The sequence below is a fragment of the Thunnus albacares genome, chromosome 20 (assembly GCF_914725855.1).
Source record: "Thunnus albacares chromosome 20, fThuAlb1.1, whole genome shotgun sequence".
Taxonomy (NCBI): Eukaryota; Metazoa; Chordata; class Actinopteri; order Scombriformes; family Scombridae; genus Thunnus; species Thunnus albacares.
In genome coordinates, this window is record NC_058125.1 from 13,052,907 (window position 1) to 13,079,368 (window position 26,462).

Here is a 26,462-nt window from a genome sequence, read left to right on the forward strand (position 1 = left end):
ACAGCCAGTTTGAAGTGAGGGCGGGCTGACTCAACCTGCCACTCCCCGCTCAGGCCTTCACGGGAGCGCGCATCTACTCCTGCGCGCACTCACGCTTTACTACCAACAGGCACTTAATTCCAGGGAGGAAGTCACTGAGATTGGGAAACGAGCAACGACTCCAAACGTGCCAAAAAAAAAAAAAAAAAAAAGAAAAAGTAAAAACCCAACCAAGGGACGGGAAGAGGTGTGAACGCAGCATTCCCTCACTGGGAACAGTAAAAACACCAAACTTTAATATGGACTAGAGGCGCTCGGTCGCGGCAGATGGAGGCGGCGAGAAGTTTGCTGTTTGTCGGGGCCGTGCTGCTCGGAGTGACGGGCGCGTTGGGCAGAGAAGGTGGGTAACTTTCGCAGCCTTTCTCGTCTTTTAACGGCCCGGTTGTCACCAAAACAGACAGCCTGCCTGTTTAGAATATAAGAGTATAGTGTGTAGGTTATATTTAAGTAAATATTCGAGGTTCAGCTCGGCACAAAGAGCTTGATATCTCTGCCTTGAGACCACATTCCTCCGTGAGTCCGCAGCCCTCTCTCTCGCGCAGACAGTCGCGGTTGTGGTGGCTCGTGGGATTTATGAAGCGCTGATAAGGTGGAAAAATCACACCTGTCACAAAGTAGCGTCAAATGAGATTTACTGTTTGGACAAAACACGCTCGTTGACACTTTAGGCATGTTTTGTTGCACACATAAACACTGCTAGCATTGACATTGGGACAGGTAAAGAAATATGAGAACCTGCTTTGCGGCTTGTGGACAAACAGGAGACACTGACTGACTGACTTGCGCGTGCAGGAGGACGTTAGGCTAGTTTTGCTCTGCGCGTAAACAAAAACAAATCCCAGCAACAACAACAACAACAGTTCGTGCATTGTGTGCCAAGGATCATGACGATGTCAATTATTCACTTCTGGCTCCAAAGAGGACATTGTCTGATAGAGGGCCACTTGTCACACTTGGTGCTTGAGTGCATGCCAGTAAAACAAGAGCTAACTGAAAGTGCAAACAAGTTCACCACATATGCAAGATAGTCCCATAAATACTATTTCTTCCTGTTTTATATTTATATTTATATTTGGGGTCTCATTTGGAAAAATGACACTTTTTGACTTAATCGTTTCTTCAGATTATCAGAACTGAAATGATTTCGAGCTGCAACGATTAGTCGATTAATTGTCAACTATTTTGATGACTATTAAATAGTTTTGAGTATGTTTTTAAGAAAAAAAGTCTAAATTATCTGATTCCAGCTTCTCAAATGTGAATATTTTCTGGTTTCTTTACTCTTCTATGACAGTAAACTGAATATCTTTGGGTTGTGGACAAAACAAGACATTTGGGGACGTCATCTTGGCCTCACAACAACTAATTGATTAGAAAATAATCAACAGATTAATTGATCAAGAAAAAATAATTGTTAGTTGCAGCCATAAAATGATTGGTTGATTGATCAATCAGAAGTAAATTATTTTGCTGATGTTCTATTTAAGGCTGTAGCCAGGTCTAAAGATTATCATCATTATCAAGTGTCAATTTACTGTCAAAGATGACTAAATAACACCAGAAATTATTCACATTTAAGAAGCAGGAACCAGAGATTTTTTTTTTTCCAAAAAAAAAAATGCTCAAAATGATTAGTTGACTTAATTTTTGATTAATTTTCTGTTGATTGATTAATTGACTGATTGTTGCAGCTCTAGATTGATTATTTGCTTTAGTCAGGTTTCAAGCAAAAATGCTGAACGTCTGATGGTTCCAGCTTCTCAGAAGTGAGGATGTGCAGCTTTTATTTGTCGTACATTACAATAAACTGAATATATTTGGGTTTTGCTCTGTTGTTCAGATGAAATAACTCAGAACTAATATAATATATAAAAGGAAAAAAAGCAAATGGGGTTTGGGCTGCAGCAAAATTCTGACTCGTTCCTGACATTTTATAAGCATTAGTTTAACAACTTATCATGAAAATAAGCATTAGTTGCAACCCTACTTCATGTCAGTGGTTGCATAGACTTCAGTATTGACAGAGATCAATAATAAGCCTGGTCAGCTGATTTTAAAAGCTTCAAGTTAATGGCAAAAATATTGACATCAGTAATTCTGAGAATTCCTCTTACAATACAATTTTTATTGACATGCAGTTGCTAAAAAACAAAAACCTGCAGAGGAAGTAGGTCAGTACATAGCTTTTAAAAAATTAATAACATGAAATATGTGTTTTAGTTGTGGGTGAAATCTCTAAATAGGAATAATATATAAAGAACTAATAATCCATATAGCCACAGTTGTTTTATTAGCTGCCAGCAACAGCAGCAGCAGCAGCAGCAGCAGCAGCACTACTACACACACTCTCTAACAAAGCTGATAGTCACAGGTGAAGTGATTTCTAAATAAAACTGCATTGTTGGTGGGAACAGGTTGGTGCACTTCTCTCACAGTGTTGATCTCTGTAGCATCGGTTCACTCTGAGCACCGTGATTGGTTCATCAGTCAGTTCTGTCTCTGAGTTTAGCGATGCATCATGCACAAGTGGACAAATCTCAACTGTGTTTACTTTCAGTTATGAAGTCATCTTATGCCAGTATTTCTGTCCACTAACACACATAAACATGTCCTGTGGCCAACATGACTCTCAATGTCAGTGGTTGTAGTTGCAGCTGTGTTTTTGTTTTTCCTTTTTAGTGGTAAGAAGAAATCCTTTCAAAACTAAACTTCTTCAGCAACCTGTTCAGTAGCCTCAATATTCACAGGGTTCATGTCCTTGTCACACTCCAGTGCACCCATTTAGCCGAACCTACTGTGAAGTGATTAAGTCCTACTGAATTGGCCTCAGTGACAGGTTAACTCAGCCAGCCGTGACTCACCAGTCTAGACTGCGTGTTAGTGATCTAACTCACTGAGGACGGGGGGCCACCGTTGGGCTTCATTACCAGCCTTGTGGGGAAACTTTCAACACCTTCTTGTGTGCTTTTCTTGGTTTACACCTTCAGGCTGCATTTACAGTAAAACAAATCCACAAAAGGAAACTAGTTTCGCAATGAATCATTGTCTTTCAGCAGCCTTCTTAAGAATAAGCTATTATTTCACTGATTGATCATTGATTTTCAGCACACGTCTTCTGTAGATACCAATTTTCTACTGAGGATTTTTTTTTCTTTTTTCTTTTTTGTTAATTATTTATAGTTGGTGGGCAATGCTCGTGGTTTGAGTTTGGCAGGAGACTTTCGTTGCATGTCATCTCTCTTCCCTCCTTTCCTGTCACCTCTCTACTGTCGCTGTCAAAAAATAAGGCACGAATGGCTTAAAAAAATACCCTAAAAAGGAGATGAAAATGTCAATTCAGTATTATCTATCCAGTGGAATTACATCTTGATGAAATATTTTGCTATTCAAATTTTCCCTTTTTTTACATCTTGATGAAATAAGTAAATAAAATTAAATAAGTCCTACATAAAGTTAAATCTTGACCAAACTTGGAAATATTATTTGAAAACTTTTTATCACAATACAGTCCAGTGCAGTTAACATCAGTTCATCTATATACATCTGCGTGTATAGCAGATAATAAGCTACTGATATGGAAATAGTTTCTAATGAATGTTGTGATAGGTGATGTTGTCCAACCTAGCTGTGAGCAATATATCAGTATTTATTGTTTCTTGTCCATCACTGTAATCATGTTATAGTATTTCTCTATTTAATCAATTGCAACACTAAATTTGGTCGTCCAAGTTAACACTACAAAACTATTACACTGTCAGATTTCTCCTCCCAATAATTATTGACACTTGAGATTGCAGGTTGAAAATGATAAATTCAGTTTGACCTCCATTATCATACAATGTGATGATTTCCACACCTTAAAACTGGTGATATTAGAGCTGCAATGGTTAATTTAGTTAAATCTTAATTAAATCTTTAAATCAAAAGAAAATTAAGGGGCAACTATTTTGATAATCAGTTTATCATTTCAGTCATTTTTCAAGAAAAAAATGCTTAGTGGTAGTATCTTCTCAAATTAGAGGGTTTGCAGCTTTTTTGTCATACTTGATAGTCAATGAAACATCTTTGGATATTGTGATGAGCATTTTTCACATTTTTTTCACATTTGGACTAAATGATTAATCAATTAATCCCATTAATACTTGATATCAGAAAACAGACAGTATTTTCCCATCATGTCCTAGTCCTAATCCAGTTTTGCATTCATTATGTTTTAAACATTAATCTGTTCTTTGTCTGCACGCACACAATCCTTCCCCTTTAAAGTCAAATCTGCATTTGAATGCAGCTGCAGGTGTTTTCAAACTGTGGTAAACATGTCAGAAAGTATGCAGCAGGTTGTCTTATGCAGCAGTGTGTTTGTGATTGTGATTGTAGTCTGTGGATGACAGAGGGCATGAGCGAGGAGTACGTGTCTGTAGCTCCAGCACATAACAGATCCTGTTCTGCTTGTCTGTTGAGCAATACCTGTTTTTTCTTCCTCGGTCTTAGAGTGAAGGATAAGAAAGAATGTGTTCAGGGAGGTTGGGAGAAATTTGAATTTTATGCAGGACACGTTGCTGGGATTAGCTCTGCATTGGAAGCAGGACTGCATGTTTCCTTCTTTTTTCTATAATTCATGGTGACAGTGTAGGATATATGGATCATGTGCTGTGTTGTATATTGTATTTGTTTTTGGACTACTATCTGTAAAGTAAATTTCCACTTGGACACATTTAAGTTTTTGGAATCTCGAATGTTAAATCTTAGGGCTAATAAGAGAGAGAGAGAAAGTCCTGTTGGATCAGCTTGTTCTGTTTGTGTTGAGCTTTGATGGGATCTAATCCGTTAGAGCAGAGTGGAGGCTAGATGATCTTGTTGACTGTTCTGGTGTGTCACACTGCAAGCTTTTCCACCTTGATTCAGACTTAACTCCTTCAGCAGAATCGATGCCATCATGTTTATGTCACTTCTTGGCGTACTCACACTGGTAAACACACATGCACACTCCCTGTGTTAACTGGCGCGCTGCCACACACAGGTGTGGCTTCAAGCTGGCTTCATTTTACAGACCATTTCAAGATGCACACCGATACAAGACACAGTCAGATTGGAGTTGTTAAATCCTCTCTTGCAGGAAACCAGATTAAAGATTCATTTTTTCAAGTCTGTCTTAAAACTATAGTCAGGTGCCCTTATGAACACTGACAGAGGTTTTGCTTGCTGTAATCATTCCTCCTGTCCATACTAGTCAATATAAGATCCCTTCCAAATGTGCTTTCAATGTAATTCTGTGCAAAAATGTATTCAAGTTTATCTGAAGGTAATATGAGGCTTCAGCTGCCTTATATGGGAAAAGAAATTGGATATCTTCCAAAATTAGTCTTTTCAGTTCAAAATTCCCTCTTTGTTTAACACAAAGATAAAATTTTGTACTAAAAAGACATGCATTTAGGAAGATATCCACTTGATTTGCCCCCATAAGACTGCCTCATCTTGTTGACTGTTCTGCACTGTCACACTGCATGCTTCTCCACCTTTATTCAGTCATGCACCAGCATTGCTTCCATCATGAAAAGTTCAATCAAAGCAAGCGTAAGTGCGGGGGCATGTTCAAAAAGGACAAACCCATACAGCAAAAAGCAAAAGTGTTCATAGCTGTTCCGAACGGCCACACATATACATGCACATGCTGGGGTGAAAAGCTGGCCATCACAGAGAGGGGCAGGACATTTAAATACCAGGAAAATAGCACACATTTTCAGGTAGTCTCTCCTGGAAGGTGTTCACATTGCTGAACTCGGTTGTTGACACAAAAAGTGACAGAAATAGTTGTGTAAAGAATGAAAAAACAGTGCTTGAGAGAGAAGTTTAAACGCTGCTTACTTCCTCACCTTCACACACCTGACCAATCACTGGGTGAAGCAGGCACGATTGTTGGATTGTCCGTTTTGGAAAGTTACAGAAAAGGTGTCAGTAAATTTTTGGGAGGGATAATGCAACAAGCACACCCACTCAACACAACAATTGGTCAGGTGTGTGGAGATGAGTAATCACAGTTTGTACTTCTTTCTCAAGCTATTTCTGTCACTATGAATGCCTTCCAGTATACATTGTCCAAAAATGAGCGCGCCGTCTTCCCCATATTGAAATGTTTAGCATGTCAGACAGCCAGCTTTTCAGCTTTTCATTCCATCTTTGAGTTTGGTCAGACAGACAACACGCTGTATAAACTAGGTTGTTTCAAGCACACCCCAGCCAAGATACATACACAGTCCCCACCAATACTTTGGTTGGAGCGTACCGATGCCTTAAGGATTCTTCAGCCTGATTTTAAACACTGATGAAGACATAAAACACGTCCAATACAGTCAGTTGTTTCATGTTTAAAACAAGCAAAGGTCTTGTCACTCGTAGGTGACTGAAACTCAAACAAATGTGAAATAGATAGCATAATCAATCAAATCAAGCTGAATCACGTTCCTGTTAAGCATTAACCCTGCATCGTCTTTACACCAGAACACTGAATGTGATCACAATGAATGCTCGCTTGTTCTGTATGCAAAGAAGCGCAAACTGACACTGTCACTGACACTGACTGAAATGAACAGAAGTCCGTTAAAAGATTGCATGTCTGAAGTCAAACATCTCACTGAACACAGAAGGATCCGACCACAAAACCACCTGTCTAGCAAGTTGCCTGTGTGCAGAGGCCATATCCCAGACAGCATGAACACGCTCAATCTTGTGTGTGTGTGTGTGTGTGTGTGTGTGTGTGTGTGTGTGTGTGTGTGTGTGTCTGTTTGGATGTCCATGGCAGTGGCATTAGTTTATGTGTGTGTGCTGGGGTGACTTGTCAGACGCAAGGATCATCTTGTGACCTGGAGAGTCACAGGTCGCTGACGTGTCTGAACAAGACACTGAACTGCAGCCTAGTCTCAGTTCCCCGACTCGCTGGTGAAATACATGCAAGTGTGTCATCTTCAAGATATGCAAAGACACACATTCCTGTGAAATGACACTTTCCAGAATCCAAAAAGAGGTGGGCAATGGCCAGTGGACTCTGAGAGGAACTGACAGGAAGAAATTATTGGGGGGGGAACAAAGGGGAAGTTTGTAGATAACGAAAACAACTAAAGATATAGTGACTGAAATTAGACGAGGAAGGCAGGGATAGTAACATGACAGTGCAGAGATAAAGCAAAGGAAGGGATAAAAGAACAAGATCGGGAGAGAATATTTCAAGCCATGGAGATGGAAAAGTGGGCAGCTCCTCACAAGGCCCCACATACACACACAGGCGTTGCTGAGAGACTTTTTGGAGAGCAAACAATGAGGGAATAAAAGGAGAGGAAGCTGAGAACTGGCTTTACACACACTTTTTAGAAATGGAAAATCTGCTCTGTTGTGCTTTCTGTTACGGCACATTTACCTAATCCCTAGAGCTGGAGCTGTCCATGTTTGTGTGTGTTTGTGTGTCACAGAGTTTCTGTTTCTGTTTGGATATTCTGTCTTAATAAAAAAGGATTTAAAATGCTGGAGAATAAAAGCATGACTCCCCTTTTGGCTCGACGTGTAAAGCTATTTTCCATGATGACATCACTGAAGGAGGCAGTGATTAGGCATTTGATTTGATATCTGACACAAGCTGCAACGACTGGGTGTGTATTTTCGGCAGCCACACTATTAATCATAGACGCATTTGCTGCATTGAGGATTTCAGTAGCATGCTGTCAGATTTTTAATGCAGACCTTATTTACTCTTTATGACCCAATACTTTGTTGCTGTGTTTGGTGAGCTGCAGCAGCTGTAATACGAGTCAAGTTCTGAGCACTCAAGCATCACTAAGAGACTTTACACGTGGCAGATGCACATACTTGATAAGAACACAACTTGAGCACATACAGTGTCTCCTGAACCTTGATGAGCCCCAGTCTATCATGAAAATCACCCTCCTCCTGCACTCCTGTTCCCCAGATGATGCATCCGAGTCCATCCGGCCATGTCTCCAAAAGGAGGGACAGAGATAGCACAAGGGGAGGGTGGCCTCAATCAGGAAAAGTGGGTTGACTATTGAAGGGCTGTTGGAAGGAAGCCAAAGGAAGTCATTTATAACCTCAGAAGAGGAGGGACTGTCCACTGTGTGACTGCCTGTTAAAGCATGGGAGCTATGTGTCTGCGAGTCATGAATTGTAATGCTGTATGGCCCACCGTGGGGAATCTCTGCTCACTGTGGCCTGTGGAAAATATATCATACACAGTAAGACACAGACAGAGGCAGTGCATGTGGTTTGTATTTCAAAGTATGCATTCAAGGCTGCTCATAAACAGTGACACCGTCGAACTATGTAGAAGCCTCAATCCTTACAGTCATTTGGACTTTGAATATCTAACACAAGAGCTGCTGTCTGTAACCTAAAGTAAATCAATTAATCATGTAGTGGTTTGTAAATTTCTTCTTTTGTCTGACCATCAGTCCCAATTCCAAAGATATTCCATTTATGATGATATAACATTGGTAAAAGCACCATACATTCATACGTTCTCTGTGTTGCAGTGTGCCTGGGTACAGACATGAAGCTGGCCCTGCCCTCCAGCCTGGAAAACCACTACGAGACCCTGAAGCTGCTCTACACTGGCTGTCAGGTCGTCCACGGCAACCTGGAGATTACACACCTTCATGGACAGCCTGACCTCTCTTTCCTACAGGTATACACAAGTTTTATTTTTTTATTACCTGCATACGTTTAGCCAGACAGAAAAAGGAGTTTAAATGGAAACCTGGTTTAATCTTGCCACAAAAGAAGCATAATAGTTGCAAACTGAATGAGAGGGAAACAAATAAAAACAAAAGTGTTATTCAGGAGGACAGGGTGGTTTTCTGTTCTGCTCCAGTTTTTTTCTCTTCATCTCTTGTTCTCCAGGGTATTGTGGAGGTGCAGGGCTATGTACTTGTAGCCCATGTTTCAGTGAATTTGGTGCCTTTGGACAACCTTCGGATCATCCGAGGCAGCCAGCTGTACAACACCAGCTATGCCCTGGCAGTGCTGGATAATACTTTGAACGGACAGGGGCTCAGTACACTCCGGCTTCGTAGCCTCACAGGTCAGAAAACAGTAGAGCGTTAATGCCCAAATCCGTTATGGCCTGACTGGACTGAACAAGAACTATGCTCTCCTTTCATCTAATATCTACTGTAACAGTAAGTTGATGAGCTCCTCTTACACATCATCTCCCCTGCAGAGATCCTGTTGGGTGGGGTGTATATTTGGGGGAACCCCCAGCTGTGCTTCCCAGATCCCCAGAACATCACGTGGAGGGACACTTTGGATGAGCAGAACATCCACGCCAAGCAGCACCGACTGCAGCCTCGGGCCTCTAAATGTGAGCAGCAGATTGGCTTTGAAATATTCAACATCACACAGGCGTATTTAAGACATAACAGCAAGCAAAAGCACATCAGCATGTGTATGAAAAGGAGATTTGCTTGCTTTACAATTTGTTGATTTTCTTCTACAGGTCCAAGTTGTTCCCCTGCATGTGAGACAAGCTGCTGGGGAGAAACCGCACAGGACTGCCAAACCTGTGAGTTAACATCATGTGCACAGTATGACAGTAACGCTATTTGGTTCTTGCTGGAGAAAGTCCAGAGCTGGTGAAGTGAAGCTGACAACTGAAATTTTTTCACTTATGTTCAAAGTGACCCGAATCAACTGTGCGTCTGGCTGTCAGCGGTGTAAAGGACGTCTGTCCAATGACTGCTGTCACATGCAGTGTGCTGCTGGATGCACAGGACCCAAAGACTCAGACTGTCTGGTAAATGACACACACACACACACTTATCAGATTTTTTTTTGTTTTCTCTCATCTTCTGTGTAATCCCATTGTGTTGTCAGGCAGTCCTTTATCATTTGTGTAATAACACGTTTCCTCCTTCCTCTTCTCTCCAGGCGTGTCGTCATTTCAACGACAGTGGTGTGTGTAAGGACAACTGTCCTCCACCCACTATCTATGACCCCGTCACCTTTCAGACCAAACCAAACCCAAACAAGAAGTTCAGCTTTGGAGCCACCTGTGTCAAGACGTGTCCCTGTGAGAACTTATTTTGAATAAATCTAAGAAAGCTGTGACACAGTGCTCAGCTAGAGGCCACTGTGCAGCTCCACTATTGCAGCTGATGATTAAGAGCCTTGCTTGATGATGGTAGATGGGAGGAGGAGATAAGATTATTTAGTCCTTTACTTGCCAAGATTTCCACACAAACAGCAGTGATTCAAAACCTGGCAATGTTACAATCACACTCCTGCTTCTCTAAGCCTTTAGGCTACCAGCTTCCCATTTCAACATACCCATTTCATTTTTTTTTTACTGCTGCAAAGATGCCCTTTGAACACTTTGTCTCCTGTCTATAGATAACTACCTGGCTATGGATGTGGCTTGCACTTTGGTTTGTCCCAAAGCCAACCAAGAAGTTATCATCACCAATCCTGATGGAAACGAGATGCAGAAATGTGAAAAGTGTGAAGGAGACTGTCCTAAAGGTGGGGGTCAGTGTGTTTGTTTTCGTTTATCTGTGTCAGTGACACGGTGTTCCTCTACAGGTGATTTGCACTGCATGTACTGATGTTCTGATGTGTCGCATGCTGACAATAGTGCAAAGTGAACCAACCTGTTTCTGCAGTAGGTTGTTGTTGTTGTTCTTGCATCTGGAGCTTGTCTCATGAATCAAGATTGGTAAATTTAGATAACTTTGATAATTTATGCCAATCTGCATTATTGAATTTTACCTCAGTTCCCGATTTCAGGGCAGGGGGGTCCAGACTAGAGACAGACCCCAGCTATCACATAACTGCAAATTATACTGCTGAGACTGTCTATTATCATTCCATACCCCCAGAGGTTTTATTTAACTTCCTTAACACAGCCATTTCAAAAAGTGCATTCACAACAACCATTAATACAGCTATTGTTTCTCTATTACATAAACAAGATAAAAGATACATAATCTTATACACCAAGAGCAGACAGGGTTTTTTAAGAAAAGGTTAACCATGGATAAAACCCATCAGTTAATGGACGCACAGAAAGCTTTTAATCTTGAATGGTGTTATCTATGGCAGGTCCCTCATTGTTTTGAACAGTTTACTAATATGATTGAAGCATAATACTCTTCCCCAGGTGGAATTGTTTTTACAGGTAAGGCATCTCCTCCATATATGAACATTGCTAGAGGCAATGGGCAGGGCTTCCCTCTCTCCCCATTCCTTTTTGCTCTAGCTCTTGAACCACTAGCTATTTGTCAACCGCCTTGTACCCTTGTATACAATATACACAATACACCACAATGTGTTTCATTCTATGCTGATGATGTCCTGTTTTATTATTGATTATTCTGTCCCTGTTATGTTAGACATGTTTGGTAAATTAAATGTAATCTCTGGATTTGAGATGAACTGGTTAAAATCTGTTAATTTTCTGCAGTGTGTTATGGTCTGGGTATGGACAGCCATGGCGTCATGGACAACCATGTTGTCACCATGGTAACCTCTTCTAATGTGGAGCAGTTTAACTCTTGTAAGAAGATTTTTGGCAGTCTGGCCTTCCTCCCTCAGAGCTTTGAGAGGTAAGAGTTACACAAATATAAGTATAACCTAAGTACATTTTTATCTCACAAAAATACATTTCTATATATTTAAAAAAAAAACCTCAACTAAATAAAGTAGTTAATTCAGTTGAAGTTGAACTTGTTAAGCGACACTGTCCTACCTGTAGGATACTTTAGCCTTGGTGGCATTATTTTCAGGATTTTTTCAAATATCCCTTCAAATATTTGAGTTTGCAGCAACGTTTGTGGAAGATTCTTTGTGTGAGTTGAACAGAAGGTTGCCACCCAAGCCAAACAGATTACTGGACTCAAATGTACTTCAAATCTAAACTTGGTTTGTTTTCTTAGGCATTTTTCACTTTTACAGTGACAACTTCGTCTGGGGGGAAAAAGCTGCTTTCATGTTTGTAAGGGGAGTGAAATCAATAGATATATTTGCACCTCATGCCAATACAGTGAAGAGTAAAGAGAAGAACTAATGTACAGTAATAACATATACAGTACATCAAACTAGTTTGCTGAGTCACTAGTTGCTCTGTGAAGGTTTTATAAAAGGTTTTTCGATCAGCCAATGTGACACCTATCTGAGATGTCAAAAATGGATTATCTTCATAAGTGTGTGCCAACTCTTCACAATGAAAGTGAATGTTTTGTTTTGTTTTGTGAAAGGTAAACACAAACCTGAGATAACATGCATCAGTGAATAGAGATTTTACAAGATAATAATTATTATATTATAATTATGCATGTAAAATTTGTACTCTAATCTCATGTGCTCATCCAGGGACCCTGTGACCAACACATCAGGCCTGACTCTCAAGCAGCTGAGCGCCTTCAAGAACCTGGAGGAGATTACAGGTACTGAACACTGAGGAACAGTTTGTTTAGCCCTTTGTTAAGCTTTAACCAAGAAAAGAAAAGCAGGTTATTCATTTTTTTAAGTTGTGTTTTAGTTCTGAATTTGCAAATGCAAATTTTCCAGTTCAATCTAATGTTCTTTCTGAGCTCCACATGGAAGTCTTGTATACAGAGCATGTTATGGCTCCTCTGTTAGTGTTTTTAGCATCTTTGTCTGATTTGCTTTTGCAGGTTATTTGTACATTGATGCCTGGCCAGAGAACTGGATTGACTTAAGTGTGTTTGAGAACCTGAAGGTGATCAGAGGCAGAATGCTCTACAAGTAAGACTTTTAAACTGCCACATCTGTCTGTATGCTCACCTGTCCTTCTTTTGGTCGCCTATAAACCTCCCTGTACCAGTTTCAAAACTAAAACCACTCACTCATCGTACTGATTTCAGTTGCCCTCACGTCCAGTATTTTATGAAATGCAAAAAAATATATATTACAAAGTGTTCTCATATCTCAAGTCAATGTATAGCATCAGTTTCTTTCTGTGTTACCACATGCCACTGCCTTTATGTTTTTGTGCTCTGCTTTTTTGACTTTATGTCTCTGGTTCAGTTGAGGCAGTTTGTTCATTTTCAGGGTTATAAAGGCTAATTATTAGCCAGCACAGCTGCATTAACCTGCAGCACACGCCAGCCTGGATAACAATAAGAGTCTATGTGATGGTAAACTAGTGCAGCATGCTCAATCTAGGTCATAGAGACAAGTGTGAGATCTGCTTGTCTGGAAAGGTTTTAGCATTTTACAACATGGTCTGACTTTATGGGCTGTTGTTTTGATAAATAGTGAAGTGCTGCAGTTTTTCCTGTGATTCGTGTTCAGTTACTTTATCTATATACAGTGTTATTTCTTCACTCATGACACACTTTTACTTTCTTTCAGTTTCTTTCCTCATTGTGCTTCATTAATACTATTTTGGGTTTGTTTTTTAAAGTCTTTTAACTGCACAATCCCCTTCATCTTTCCAGTTTTATACAAGATTCTTGTTCATACCTTATTGTCACACTTGCTCACATGTAGACTTGTATGATAGGAAAGAATCTCAGATTGTAGTTCAACCATTTGTTGTGATCCCGATGCAACCTACCAGACCTCATTGTTAAAAAGTGTTAAATCTGACTTTTACTGTACATGCAACGTTGATACAGCCTTCTTTGTGAGCTGTCTTGAATACATTTTTAGAAATTTAAAAGAAAACATTATAATTGGGCCCAACTTATACTTCTCTCTCTGTGTTCAGGGGTGTGTTTTCACTGGCCATCCAGAACTTACACATCCAGTCACTCGGGTTGCGTTCACTACGCAGCATCAGTGGAGGTTTAGTCCTGTTGCACAACAATTCCCAGCTGTGCTACACCAGTTCCCTGCCCTGGGGGACTCTCCTCCATCCCACCCAGGGACCGCACTACATCGTCAGCCACAACCAAGATCCCAAACTCTGTGGTAGGTAAACACACGTAATTAAAGTAGAACACAGCGATGCCGAGGCCTATTAAAGTTATTGTGGTTGCACTTTGATCGAGCTCTTGTCTCTTGGTTGCTGTCTTTATCTGGATTAAATACTTTGATCAGATACAAGATTCAGTTTATTGTTGCAACAGAAATGCAGCAATGACAGTGCGGAAACTACAGTGCTATGATTGCATTTTTAAAAACATTCATGAATGTTATTGCATGTTATCACTTTGAAATTGGTGATATGGGGGCAGTTTGTCTGCGCAATCCTTATCAAGAGTTTTAATGTGCATTTTTGTTATTTTTAAACATTTCTCATTGAGCAACAGAAGGAAACTTCGCCCACAAATTTGTAAAATACAGCAGAAAACACACTCATAACAGTGATGGTGAAACCTGATAACTGTTTGATGGGAAGAAGCCTCATCACGCTCTGCTGTGTCTGTCTCTGCATGTGTTTTCAGAGGCAGAGGGCCGTGTTTGTCACTCGCTGTGTGAGGGGGGCTGTTGGGGCCCAGGGCCCAGCCAGTGTGTGTCCTGTAAGGCTTTCCAACGAGGAACTGAGTGTGTAGAGCAGTGTGACATCTATCAGGGGTAAGAAAGTTTGTGTGTGTGTTTTCTGTGGGTGTGGCTGCACTAAATCAATAAAAAGCCAAGTGACAATGTTTCAAATATTACAGTATACTGGAAGTAATAATAATCCCCAAACAAGTAGGCTAAATAAAGCAAAATAAGCATGCAAGTATCCATCTGAAGTAAAAGGTGAACTAGTGGATGTATGCGGGGTCAAATGGATTGACAGTCAATACCAAATGCCAAACCAGTAACAGTAAATCAATCTGAAAGCTTTTAATTTAAATTGCGCCCTTAAGCAAATAAAGATCATGAACAAAGCAAATAGATTTGATAACACTCGGGACTTGACCTGCTCTTTGCACAGTAGCAGGACTAAAAGTGACATTAATTGATGTCATAGTAGAAAAAATACTCGATAGAGATCCATTTTGTTTCCAAGTTGTTAGTCTATAATCAATAGAAATGGTGAACTAGTAGGTTTCTGTGCAGGTTTTTATTACCTTTCTGCTGATCTGGAGTTGACCTACAGTTTGATACAAAAAGTCAAAAATATCCTTCTGATGAAGTCACAAAAAAAGCATAAACATTATATATGTGTCATTATGTATATACATTATTATATGCATATATTATGTACTACATAGTGCTTGGAATCATAAATTTGACACCATATTTTTTAAAAACACCAATAACATTAGATGATTAAAGTATAATTACACTTAAAGTTAAAGTTATCTAATACATAGAACTGTATATTTTATTGGTTTACCATCCTTGAGTCAGTGAACATGTGGTCCTGCTGCTCATCAGGTAGAGTCTGACAGTATCAGGGTTGGCGGTTATTTGCAGCGTGGGCCCCCCTTTCTAAAAATGTATGTCCTTATGACTCTGTCAGGTGCTTCAGATAAAAGCACCCAACAAATGCCAGACTATGTTATGGGATGTTCTGTTACATTCCCTCTGTGCTTGTGTTACAGGCCTGTGCGTGAATACACAGATGGATCCTTGTGTGTCGCCTGTCACACAGAGTGTCGGCCTCTCAACGGCTCTGCGTCCTGTCATGGCCCGGTAAGATGTTTCTGAGCGTACAGTGCTGAGTGGGGTTAAGTGGCAGGTTTCATTCTAAATTAAACCTACTCAATAGTAATGATTTCTGATATTAAATCAATCATTTAGCTTGCAAAAAAGTTTCAGGATGCAACTCAAGTCCTTGGAAAGCAGAAATCACTATGATTTTTTTTTTTTTTTTGACTTTGAGAAGACACAAAGATGTGTGCGTGTTTTGGGCATTGATTGCTTGAATATCACTCTTAAATAACATAAAAATGAAATTTAAAAAGTATGATAAAACAATTGAAACATTTATCTGCAATTTTATGTACTTTTACTTTGATTACCTTCTAGGTTTGGACGTTTAGTGTGACAAAACAAGAAACAATAACTCAATTAATCAAAAAAAGACAGATAATAAAAATAATTATTAGTAATAATTACTCTGTAGATTTGAATATGCATTGAAATATGATTCTGAAACTTTTCAGTATATATCATAAAAGCAGTACAAGGACAATTATTCAGACTTTTACACTGCAATGAAAATTAAAAGTCAAGTCACAAATTACAATCTGGGGGGCATCCCTGTGGTCTAGTTGTCTAGAGCAATGGTTCCCAACCTGGGGGCCAGAACCCTCACAAAGGGCTGCAGGACAAACCTGAGGTGTCACAGGATGATTAAGGGGATTCAAAAAAAGAAAAAACATTTATAAAATGCCTTAAATGAAACAGTCTGAGAATGAAAAATCATCCACTCAAAGATCTTAACCTGTTAGGAGGTTTCATAAGTAAACACCACCTTGTTTCATGGGATCTCTAGACAAAAAGGTTGGGAACCACCACTATGTGACACATGATTTCCTTCCTGTCTATACTGTAAAAACTATCAAATAAATGCAAAATTGCCCCAAAGTAATCTTAAAAATTAAATTCACCTTATTATACCTGTGTGGATATATCCAAATATGCCTTCCGTCTGTCTCCAGGGTGCAGACCAGTGCACAGAGTGTCAGAACTTCCAGGACGGTGAGTCTTGTGTGGATCATTGTCCAAGCGGTGTGAAGGAGGATCAGCATACTGTGTGGAAGTACAGCAATGCCACAAGACACTGTCTGCCCTGCAACACCAACTGTACACTGTCGTGAGTGGACACACACACACACACCCAAACGCACTCTGTACACACAGGGAGAATTATTTCACACCCAAGTGTCTCTGTGTTTCAGCTGCACTCTGATGGATGAGAGAGGCTGCCCCATTCATACCAAGACAGGGTGAGGTCCTCTCACTGTTCAGACACTATAAAGGTGTCTCTATGTGCAACTTGTTTTGTTTACAAGTAATTTCGGTACAATTTCCTACCTGATTGAAGTTATTTTGGATAATTTTATTTAAAATTCGGCCTAGCTGAGTTTCTCGGACTATAATAGTCTTTTCCTTCACTGTAAAGCATTGTGTCTCTCTGTTTAGACCGGGTACGACCATAGCGGCTGCAGTGGGTGGTGTGGTGCTCTTCTTCATCCTGCTGGCTCTGCTTGTCTTCTACCTGAGGAGACAGAGGAAGCTTAAGAGGAAAGAGACCATGAGGAGGATCCTGCAGGAGCACGAGGTGGGCACTTAGTAAATATTGATGTTTTATCACTTAAGTTGTACTTGGGTCAGAAGTGAAGTAATGAATGAATCTGCCTTCTGCTTTCTTCTTATGTGCAGCTGGTGGAGCCTCTAACACCCAGCGGTGCCTCACCCAATCAGGCTCAAATGCGTATCCTGAAAGAGACTGAGCTGAAAAAGCTCAGGGTGCTGGGTGCAGGGGCTTTTGGTACTGTTTACAAGGTCAGTTCTTTAAAAAAAAAAAAAAAAACATCAAAACTGAAGCATTTGTTGTTATTTTATATTTAGATTTAGATCTCTGGTGAACAGTTTTGATCACTGTTTCAGGGAGTGTGGGCTCCTGATGGGGAAAACGTGAAGATACCAGTGGCCATTAAGGTTTTACGAGAGAACACCTCACCAAAAGCCAATAAAGAAATCCTTGATGTAAGTACAAGCCGGATACATACACATGTACATTAACAGTCCACGTAAATACAATTTTCAACTCCCAACATCTTTCCTCCGTCCGTTCCCAGGAGGCCTATGTGATGGCAGGGGTGGCCAGCCCCTACGTGTGTCGTCTGCTGGGGATTTGTCTGACCTCCACAGTGCAGCTGGTCACTCAGCTGATGCCGTACGGCTGCCTCCTCGACTACGTCAGGGAGAACAAGGACCGCATTGGCTCCCAGTTCCTCCTCAACTGGTGCGTCCAGATTGCCAAGGTACGTAAACAGGACACAAAATATCATCTGAAACGACTTTGTCTGAATCTTACTGTTGATTTCCCTCTCTGATATTTTATTTTTTCCTTTCAAATTTGATGTGGTATCAGTTTGTACATTTGTGGATCTGTGTGTGATGGATATGTGCGTGTGTGTTGGTGTAGGGGATGAGCTATCTAGAGGAGGTCCGGTTGGTCCACAGAGATTTGGCCGCTCGCAATGTTTTAGTGAAGAACCCAAATCACGTGAAGATCACTGACTTTGGCCTGGCCCGCTTGCTCGATATAGATGAGACTGAATATCACGCGGACGGAGGGAAGGTACAGTACGGCTGTGATTGTAGGAGCACCTGCTTTTTAAAATTTTGTTTTTGTTTTTTTTTGTTAATGTATCTGTGTTTCTAGGTGCCGATTAAATGGATGGCTCTGGAGTCAATTCTGCACAGAAAGTTCACTCATCAGAGTGATGTTTGGAGCTACGGTCAGTCTCACTCAGTGCCGGAAGTAACATTAACGACATAATGTCAAACAAATGTAGAGGCATGTATGGAAACTAGTTGGTTAATTCCTCAATTTTAATGATGTAACATGATGTTGATAAGTGTTTTATGTGTCCTTTTTCATGATAAATGTTTATTTTTTAGAATCACATTTGTTATGATGGGTAGAGACATCATGATTTGGAACAGTAGTAACTCATGCATTGGGTTGTTTGTGCTTCCAAACTGCTACAAATCTGTAGTAGAAAAAACTGTCATTTTGGTAGATATCTTACTTTGAATTAAATGTTGTAACTGTAGTAACTTTGGATTAACTGTACATTTCTCTCTCAGGGGTGACGGTATGGGAGCTGATGACGTTTGGTGCTAAACCCTATGACATGATCCCAGCAAGGGAAATCCCAGATGTTTTGGAGGGAGGAGAGCGGCTGCCGCAGCCCCTCATCTGCACCATTGACGTCTACATGATCATGGTCAAATGTCAGTAGTCGTAGTTGTTACTGCACATTTGTTTTTACATTTTGTCTGTGTTTTAAACAATTAACTAATTCAATGGGATAGTACATATGCAAATTTTATAAGAACATGGACTTAATTTGCAATGCATTTTATATCTGACCGAGTTCAATCAAAAAAGTCATGATTTCAGAGGCAGCGCGGATGTATTTCACTGTCACCTGTTCCTCATTAAACAGGGTTACAAAGTAGTAAATGATGATTTATTGAGATCTTGACTTTCTGTTTGAATGGCAGGTTGGATGATTGACCCAGACAGCAGACCAAGGTTCAAAGATCTGGTGAATGATTTTACTGCCATGGCCAGAGATCCACCTCGTTATGTAGTTATTCAGGTATGTGTATCTGTAAAGCCTCCAAAGTTGACTGTTATCATGTAATGCTCATGTACACTGTAGCATTTTATTTGTCATAGACATTCATGTGTGCTGCTTTTTTAGTTATGTTGTACATTTAGAGATAAAAAAAACACAATACTATACATCAACATTCTTTCATCATATTCCACTGAAGCTCCACATCCAATTTTTTTTTACATGTTTTTCCTTCTCTGTTTGCAGAATGATGAGCAAATGAGCATGTCCAGCCCAGTGGACAGCCAGTTCTTCCGGATGCTTCTGGAGGAGGAGGGGAACAATATGAGGGAACTGCTGGATGCTGAGGAGTATCTGGTGCCACAACCAAACCTCTTTCCCAGGGCTCAGGGAGACGGGTCTCAAGCCAACGGGCCATCTAGACACCAATCATACAGGGTCAGTGGGACAGGACAGTAATTTTTTTTTCTTATTATGTCCTGAACCTAGTGACTAATTATCTGTGTTGGAAGAATCTGCGACTGGTCTTTGTTCTGGGCTTTTACTACTAATTTTTACTGAAAAGCTTACCATTGATCCAAGCAATAGATACAGTTGTTCTGTAATCGTTGTTTTTAATTTTTATTGCTGTGGTCTAATTTGAAGGACAGACTGTCTGCACTCTTATTTGGTTATCAGGTTGGACTTTGTGTTTTAAGCATCATTAACCTACCAGCATTAATTGCTCTGGAAGTGAAGGAAGAATCTGTAAACACTTTCCAAGTATGTCTTATTAGGGATTTAGGGACACACTAAAATATGTCAACAATAATGAGATGGATTGCCATGAAATTTTGTACATTTATGATCATCAGATGATGCATCCTAATTTCAATTTGTATTGTTCTTTGACCAAATACTTGCAAAACCAATGACATTTCCATCAGCTTCAGCTACACTTCAGCGTTAATTAGCAAATGTTGGCATGCTAACACGATAAACCAACATGGTTTACATTATACCTGCTGAACATCAGCATGTTGGCATCATTGTGAGCATGTTAACGTATAAATGTTAGCATTTAGCTCAAAGTGCTGCTGTGCTAAAGTAGCCTCACAGAGCTGCTAACATGGCTGTAGATTCTTTGTCTTGTTTTGATGTATTTTTTACTTCGTTTTATCATTTTTAATGCTGCATAATTTTTAGGTAATATAGTTGTCAAGGTAGATATAATTAAGTAGTGTGATTTTTGACTGAGACAGACTTCTTGAAATTAAATTTGAACTGGATTTCAAACCAGCTGTAGTCTAATTTGCAAGAACTTTCTAAACAGCTTAACTTTTTGAACATATAGTAGACATGGAGTCCTGGGAACCCGTGACTGTCTGGATTCACCTTCTTGTTTATTTTTCATTCATCATCTATGTCTCCTTTCTCTTCAGCAGAGTAGAGATCTGGGCTTAGATGTTGAGCCCTCCATTGCCGGTGGCCCTCGCAGCATGTACTCCTCCCTAAGCACTCTTGGCCGCAGTCAGTACCCCACCTTACCATTAGGAGGTAGCACCTCCAATGGCATGTGGACTCCCCAATACCCAACTCTGGCTCGAAGCCCCTCAGCCAGCGGGCAGTCTGACTCGGTCTTCCTGGATGGGCCTCCAGATGACTCGCTGCCCCCGGCCAGCCCCGGCCGTTACTGCAAAGACCCCACCTACCCCAACGGCAGCCAGGATGACCTGGAGACAGATGGGCCAAATGGCTTTCATCATCCTCATCACTTTCATCACTCACTGCCCAGACGAAGTCATGGGCATAATCATAATCATGCCTTGCCAGGTGAGCGGGAGAATCCTTCCTCTGTAGACTCTCTAAAATAAATACAAATGTATGATATTTAATTTGGTCTGACGTTTCTCCTTCTTCCAGAGTATGTCAACCAAGAAGTCCAGGATCTCAGGCTGGGGATCCCTGAGCGGCCCAGCACGCTGCCTCGTAAAGGCTCCAAAGTGGACCGACGCCTCCCCAATGGCCTGAGCTCTGGTCACAGTGTGGAGAACCCGGGATACTTGGTCCCCATGAGCTCCAGGGGTTCCACCTCCCCAGCCTTTGACAACCCGTACTACCTGGACCTTGTGGCCAAAGCCAAAGCTGTAGCAGGGGCTGCAGCAGTGGACGGCCCCGGGCAAGTGGAGCGAGACGAAGGAATGCCCAGGCAGGTGAACGGGTTTGTGACCTCCACGGCGGAGAATCCAGAGTATCTGGGACTAGCGGACACCTGGAGTGGATATACTTGAGATGGGGAATGGAAGTGATGTGAGGAACTCAAGAGGAGTCGCAGGTTGTGTTCGTGGAGCGAGAGAACGGCAGAACTGAGCTTAGTGTGTGCTAAGTGTGCTTAATATTGGGAATAGTGGGCACATGTGGAACTGAATCTACTCTGTAGAGAAGAGAAGCGTCCGAATAGAAAAAGTAGTTGACGGTGTTTGGCAGAAATCACCAAAACACCCAGTTGTGACACACCATGACTCAATACTCTGTAGCATTAATCTGGTGTCAATGGCATCATTCGTATTCCTGCCTTTTCTCAGCAATCTGCACTCTCTATGTGACTGTTAGGTGCCAAAAAAAAGAAGTTTACTCAGCCTCTGTAAATAATTCAGTACTTGATAAGCAAAGGAGTTCACATCTGTCAAAATCCATCATGGTACTCGAAGGAGAACAGGGGAAGTTTTTAATCTCAGAATCCAACATTTGACTGGATTAATGAATGCTGATTTTTCTTTTTTTTCTTTTTTTTTTAAATATTCGTTTTTTTTAAAGTTGGTGTCGTTTCTACTACATGTGAAGCATTATTTGTAATTCCTTCACTTCCCCTGTGCATCCTGATATGCTAGTCAGCCCAGCTAAACAGAGAAAAACATAGAGCACTTTGACAAAGTGAGCCATAATATGCATTGAAGATGATGTTTAGTATTCTGGTCACTTTCTCCTGACCTGATGGGGGTCTTCAATACACTCAAAAGCCATTTTGTTTTGGCCAGAGAGGGCCTTGCAGCCCATCTGGCCAGTAGACATGCTCCCTGAAAGAAAGGCATCCTGTATGTAGAAGACAGAGGCATTGTGCTGCACTGATGTATGTGGTTGTTAGTGTCGGTGGCTGCAGCTACTTTGTGGTGACAGATGAGGTATGAGGTAGCAGCAGACTTTATAGGCTACAAAAACCTCAAAAATTCAGTTTTTGTTTTACAGATGTGTACTGGTAATTAAGTTAACTTTTCAGGAATTTACTATTTTGCAAAGATGATTATTTGCATTTTAAATAATGCACAATGCACTACATGGTAGGATATTGCATATGCCCCCTCAGGCTTGTGTTATCACAATGAGCCTTTTGGTTTTGGTGGACGTTGACTGTGCAAGAAAGCACTACAAGCTATTGGTGAATATATTCCAAGAAAAGTGAAGAATTTGCATGTGTATATACATGTATTTGTTACCCTTTACGGAACAAAAAGCAGTTTTTCTGTTTGTATTTTTGTGTAAAAGTGAGCAACGCACTAGACACTGGAGCTGAATGTGATTCTGATGATGCAAAATTTGCTCTGCTCGGTTTGGATAATCAATGCATGACTCAAATTCCACTCGATGAGAACCCACTGGCATCCTAGTTAATAATCAACAGCATTTTTTTGAAGACTGATTTTCCTTTTTTTTTCTTTTTTTTCATGTTAACTGGTGTTGGGCTGGGGGAGGTCAAACAGAGTCAATGGAGCCATTGTCTGACCCCATGTTCTTGTTGAAAAGTCAGCACTCTCCCAACTCGCTCATCCCAGCGACTGATGTTTTCACAGCGTTGGACAGGAAAAAAATTATTTTTTTCCTGCAGATTTTTCGGACTCTGCTGCAGAATGTGGGTCAGTGTTTGAGTCTCGTAATCCGGAAAAATTTCTAAGTCTTGAAACAGGATATTGGGTGATTTTTTCCCTCTCCTGTTGCATACTAAAACTGCATCTTGCCATCCAGCTACTACTGAGTGAGTTTCAACATTGATAATTTTTTACATATGAACCTCTCTGAGATGGATATTTTCTCAGCGATTCCCCACTCAATGAATTAAATGTGTCAGGTGAAGAGTGGCAAGGCTGAGAGTTTTGTTGAAATGTGTACAAGCCTCCACCATACCCCCATCATCACGTCTGTTTTACTCCAAAGTGTGTGGGAAATTATCTTTTATCTTGATGTTCTCATACGGGTTCAAAGAAAAGTTTGAAGAGTATACAATAAGATCTCTAAAATTGATACCTGATTTTATATAACAATTTCTTACATACTAGTAATATGTTTTATTAATCAAAACATATTTTAATACCTTCTGCTATTATATACTAACATTGTTCAGAATTAAATTTATTTTTTGAGTGATAAGATTAACATTACAGTTGTTTCATGTTTTTATATATACAGTGGATTTGAGTGTTTTGGAATGAAACCTTTCATATGTATTGTTGCTGGTAAGGCCCTCATATCTCCACAAAGTTTTTAAGAGAAAAGCAGCTTTAAAGGATGGATTCACAGTTTTCCAGTCTGTCTTAAAACAACAGTCAGGTGCTTATATGAACATTGAGACATGTTTTTCTTGCTGTAATCATTCCTCCTGTTCACACTGACCATTAGATGATTCCCTCTAAAAGTGCTTTCAAAGGGGGACAAAATCCACAGTCCTTATTTTGTAAAAAAATAAATTTCAAAGTTTATCTGAAGCTAATACGAGGCTTCAGTCGACCACGTGCGTCAAATAAGTAGAAATCTTCCACAGTTGAGTGTTTTTAATACAAAATTCCCTGTTTGTGTTTCCCCGGACAGTGTTTCTCTGCTGAGTGGCATTGAGAGGATAGTAACAGAAAGAGGGAAATTTGCAGTGAAAAGATGGTAACTTTGGAAGATATCCTCTTGGTTTTACTAATTTGGACAAATGAAGCCTCATATTAGCTTCTGATAAGCTTAATTACATTTTTGCACAAACAAAGGGTGTGGATTTTGCCCCCATCACTTATATTGAAAGCATACTAAGAATGGGTCTTCTAATGGTCAATATGAACAGGAGGAATAATTACAGCATTTGCTGTAATTATGTGCACCTGACAGACTTGAAAAAAATGTGAACATGTCCTTTAAGATTGACCATGCTTTTTTTGCATTGATCCTGTGGTATATAAAAAGTTTTTAAAAGATCATTTGATGTAGTATTTTCTCAACCCATAAGGAAAGTATTCAAAGCCCCTGCCCTTGACTTTGGGACAGCACCCATAGGTGCCATTAATCCCCCCAAATTTCCAAAAGTTGAATTTTAAACCATCAACCATAAGATGGGAGGAATCTTTTGGTAAAACAAAGTCAATGTGTACCTTCAAACGTGGACATCACCTCTGCTGGAGATACAAGGTTTTCCCAGGATCATAACAATGTACTATTTTATAGCACAGCTCATAGACGTTCCCTCTTCCTTTTTGAGAATGTGATGCACACCTTTAAATACAATCAACTAATGTACTGGTGTTTACACTGTAGTGTCATTTTTGTATAAATTGTTCATTTTAGACGTCTCTGTTGGAATCTGACAGACGAGAAAAAACAAACATCTACTTGCCGTCCTCATTAGAAAGGTTTTGCTCTTTTACAGATGGGTAGACATAAAACCATGGCAGTGCACTAAATAAATACAGGACTTTCAGGTTGGAATCTGCTAAATGTCAAGAATATTCATGTTTATTGGGTAATTTTAAACTGTATTGCGATGAGATTGAGCAGACGGGGCGTAAACCAAATGAAAAAAGGTGCCTGTGGCTGCTTTTATAGGTGTTACTATCTATAAAAGTGTGTTTTAAAGTCTGATGTGACTGAGAGGAATTAAGGAAAAAACTAACGGGAGTGTGCTGAAGGTTTTATAGAATTAAATATCTGTAATTTACATTTTGAAGAAAATGTATCTTTTGTACTTTTCATGTGAATGTTTTTTAATGCATCCTTTCTACCAGTTTGGTCAGTAAGTCCGATAATGTAAATGCGTAGTGTGTGTGTATATATAAATAAGTCAATCATTTTGGTAGCTAATTTGATTGGATACATTGTGACCGGTTGCTCTACTGTGGATAGAGAGGGGGGGGAGTAAATACATAAGAGAATATTTTATGAAGAAATGGTCATTTTTATATGGAATTGTGTGCATACGCTGTGTGTTCTTCAAAGCATAAAAAACAATTAAACCTCCAACCTGTGCTCTGATCATTCCTTAACATAAACTGAAAAACTTGCCAGAAATCCCAAACTTCAGTTCTCTTCCCCCTCAGTTTCCCGACTGATCAATCATGGTATGAAAAATTGGTCCATTACTCTGTGATGACTTCCTGTCCTGACCATTATGATTAAAAACTGACTTTAATTGTGAAGTATTGACTGAATGTATTAAAGGACAGGTTCACAATTTTTTAAGCCTGTCTAAAAACAGTAGTCAGGTGCCCATATGATGAGGCAGGTTGTGCTCGCTGTCATCATTCCTCCTTTTCATACAGACTGTACTAAAACATTAGACTAGTCTTTTTAGTAAAAAAAATTCCCTCTTTGTGTCTCGACAGTGTTTTCCTCTTCATCTGCAGTGGAAGTATTGTAACAAAAAGAGGGCATTTGGCACTTGAAAACAGTACCTTTGAAATATATTGTCTTGATTTGATTAATTTGGACAGCTGAAGCTTCATATTAGCTTCAGATAAACTTTAAAACACATTTTTGCACAGAAGAAGGGCTTTGGATTTTGTCCCCCATCACTTACATTAAAAGTCTATTATGAAGGGATCTCTAAATGGTCAGTAAGAGCAGGAGGAATGGTTACAGCAAGAAAAATGTGTCAATGTTAATTTGGTTACATGACTATTACCTGACTTGAAAAATTGTGAACCTATCCTTTCAGTTTGGTCAGTTTAACAGACTACATAGTTTTGCTTGCACTATGTTACTGCAGGTTACTGTGCACAACAAGCTGCTACTGCCACCCAGTGATGGTAAGTAAAACTACAGCAATCGTGTATCAAGGAGGAGAGACCAACTCATTGTTTAGAAATTTTTAAAGCTAAATTACTTTTTCTTTTCACCTTCATCAAAGTAGGGAGTAATTCTGGTTGTGGTTATTTCTGGTCATGCATACTTTTAATCACCTCTTCCCACTGCTTTATA

At 40.1% G+C, this 26,462-nt stretch overlaps 1 protein-coding gene across 1 annotated transcript; it reads left to right on the forward strand.

Moving 5' to 3' along the window:
- On the forward strand, window positions 1–25,510 carry erbb2 (erb-b2 receptor tyrosine kinase 2). Its single transcript, XM_044337554.1, has 27 exons — window positions 1–379; window positions 8,577–8,728; window positions 8,944–9,124; window positions 9,263–9,403; window positions 9,539–9,604; window positions 9,720–9,835; window positions 9,970–10,111; window positions 10,432–10,560; window positions 11,501–11,642; window positions 12,409–12,482; window positions 12,714–12,804; window positions 13,772–13,974; window positions 14,451–14,580; window positions 15,540–15,630; window positions 16,602–16,756; window positions 16,842–16,889; window positions 17,086–17,224; window positions 17,326–17,448; window positions 17,554–17,652; window positions 17,745–17,930; window positions 18,095–18,250; window positions 18,335–18,410; window positions 18,763–18,909; window positions 19,183–19,280; window positions 19,506–19,697; window positions 20,684–21,071; window positions 21,162–25,510. The coding sequence occupies exons 1-27, from the start codon at window positions 307–309 to the stop codon at window positions 21,527–21,529; spliced, it is 3,906 nt and encodes a 1,301-aa protein (XP_044193489.1). The 5' UTR covers window positions 1–306; the 3' UTR covers window positions 21,530–25,510.
- The last annotated feature ends 952 nt before the right edge of the window (window positions 25,511–26,462 follow it).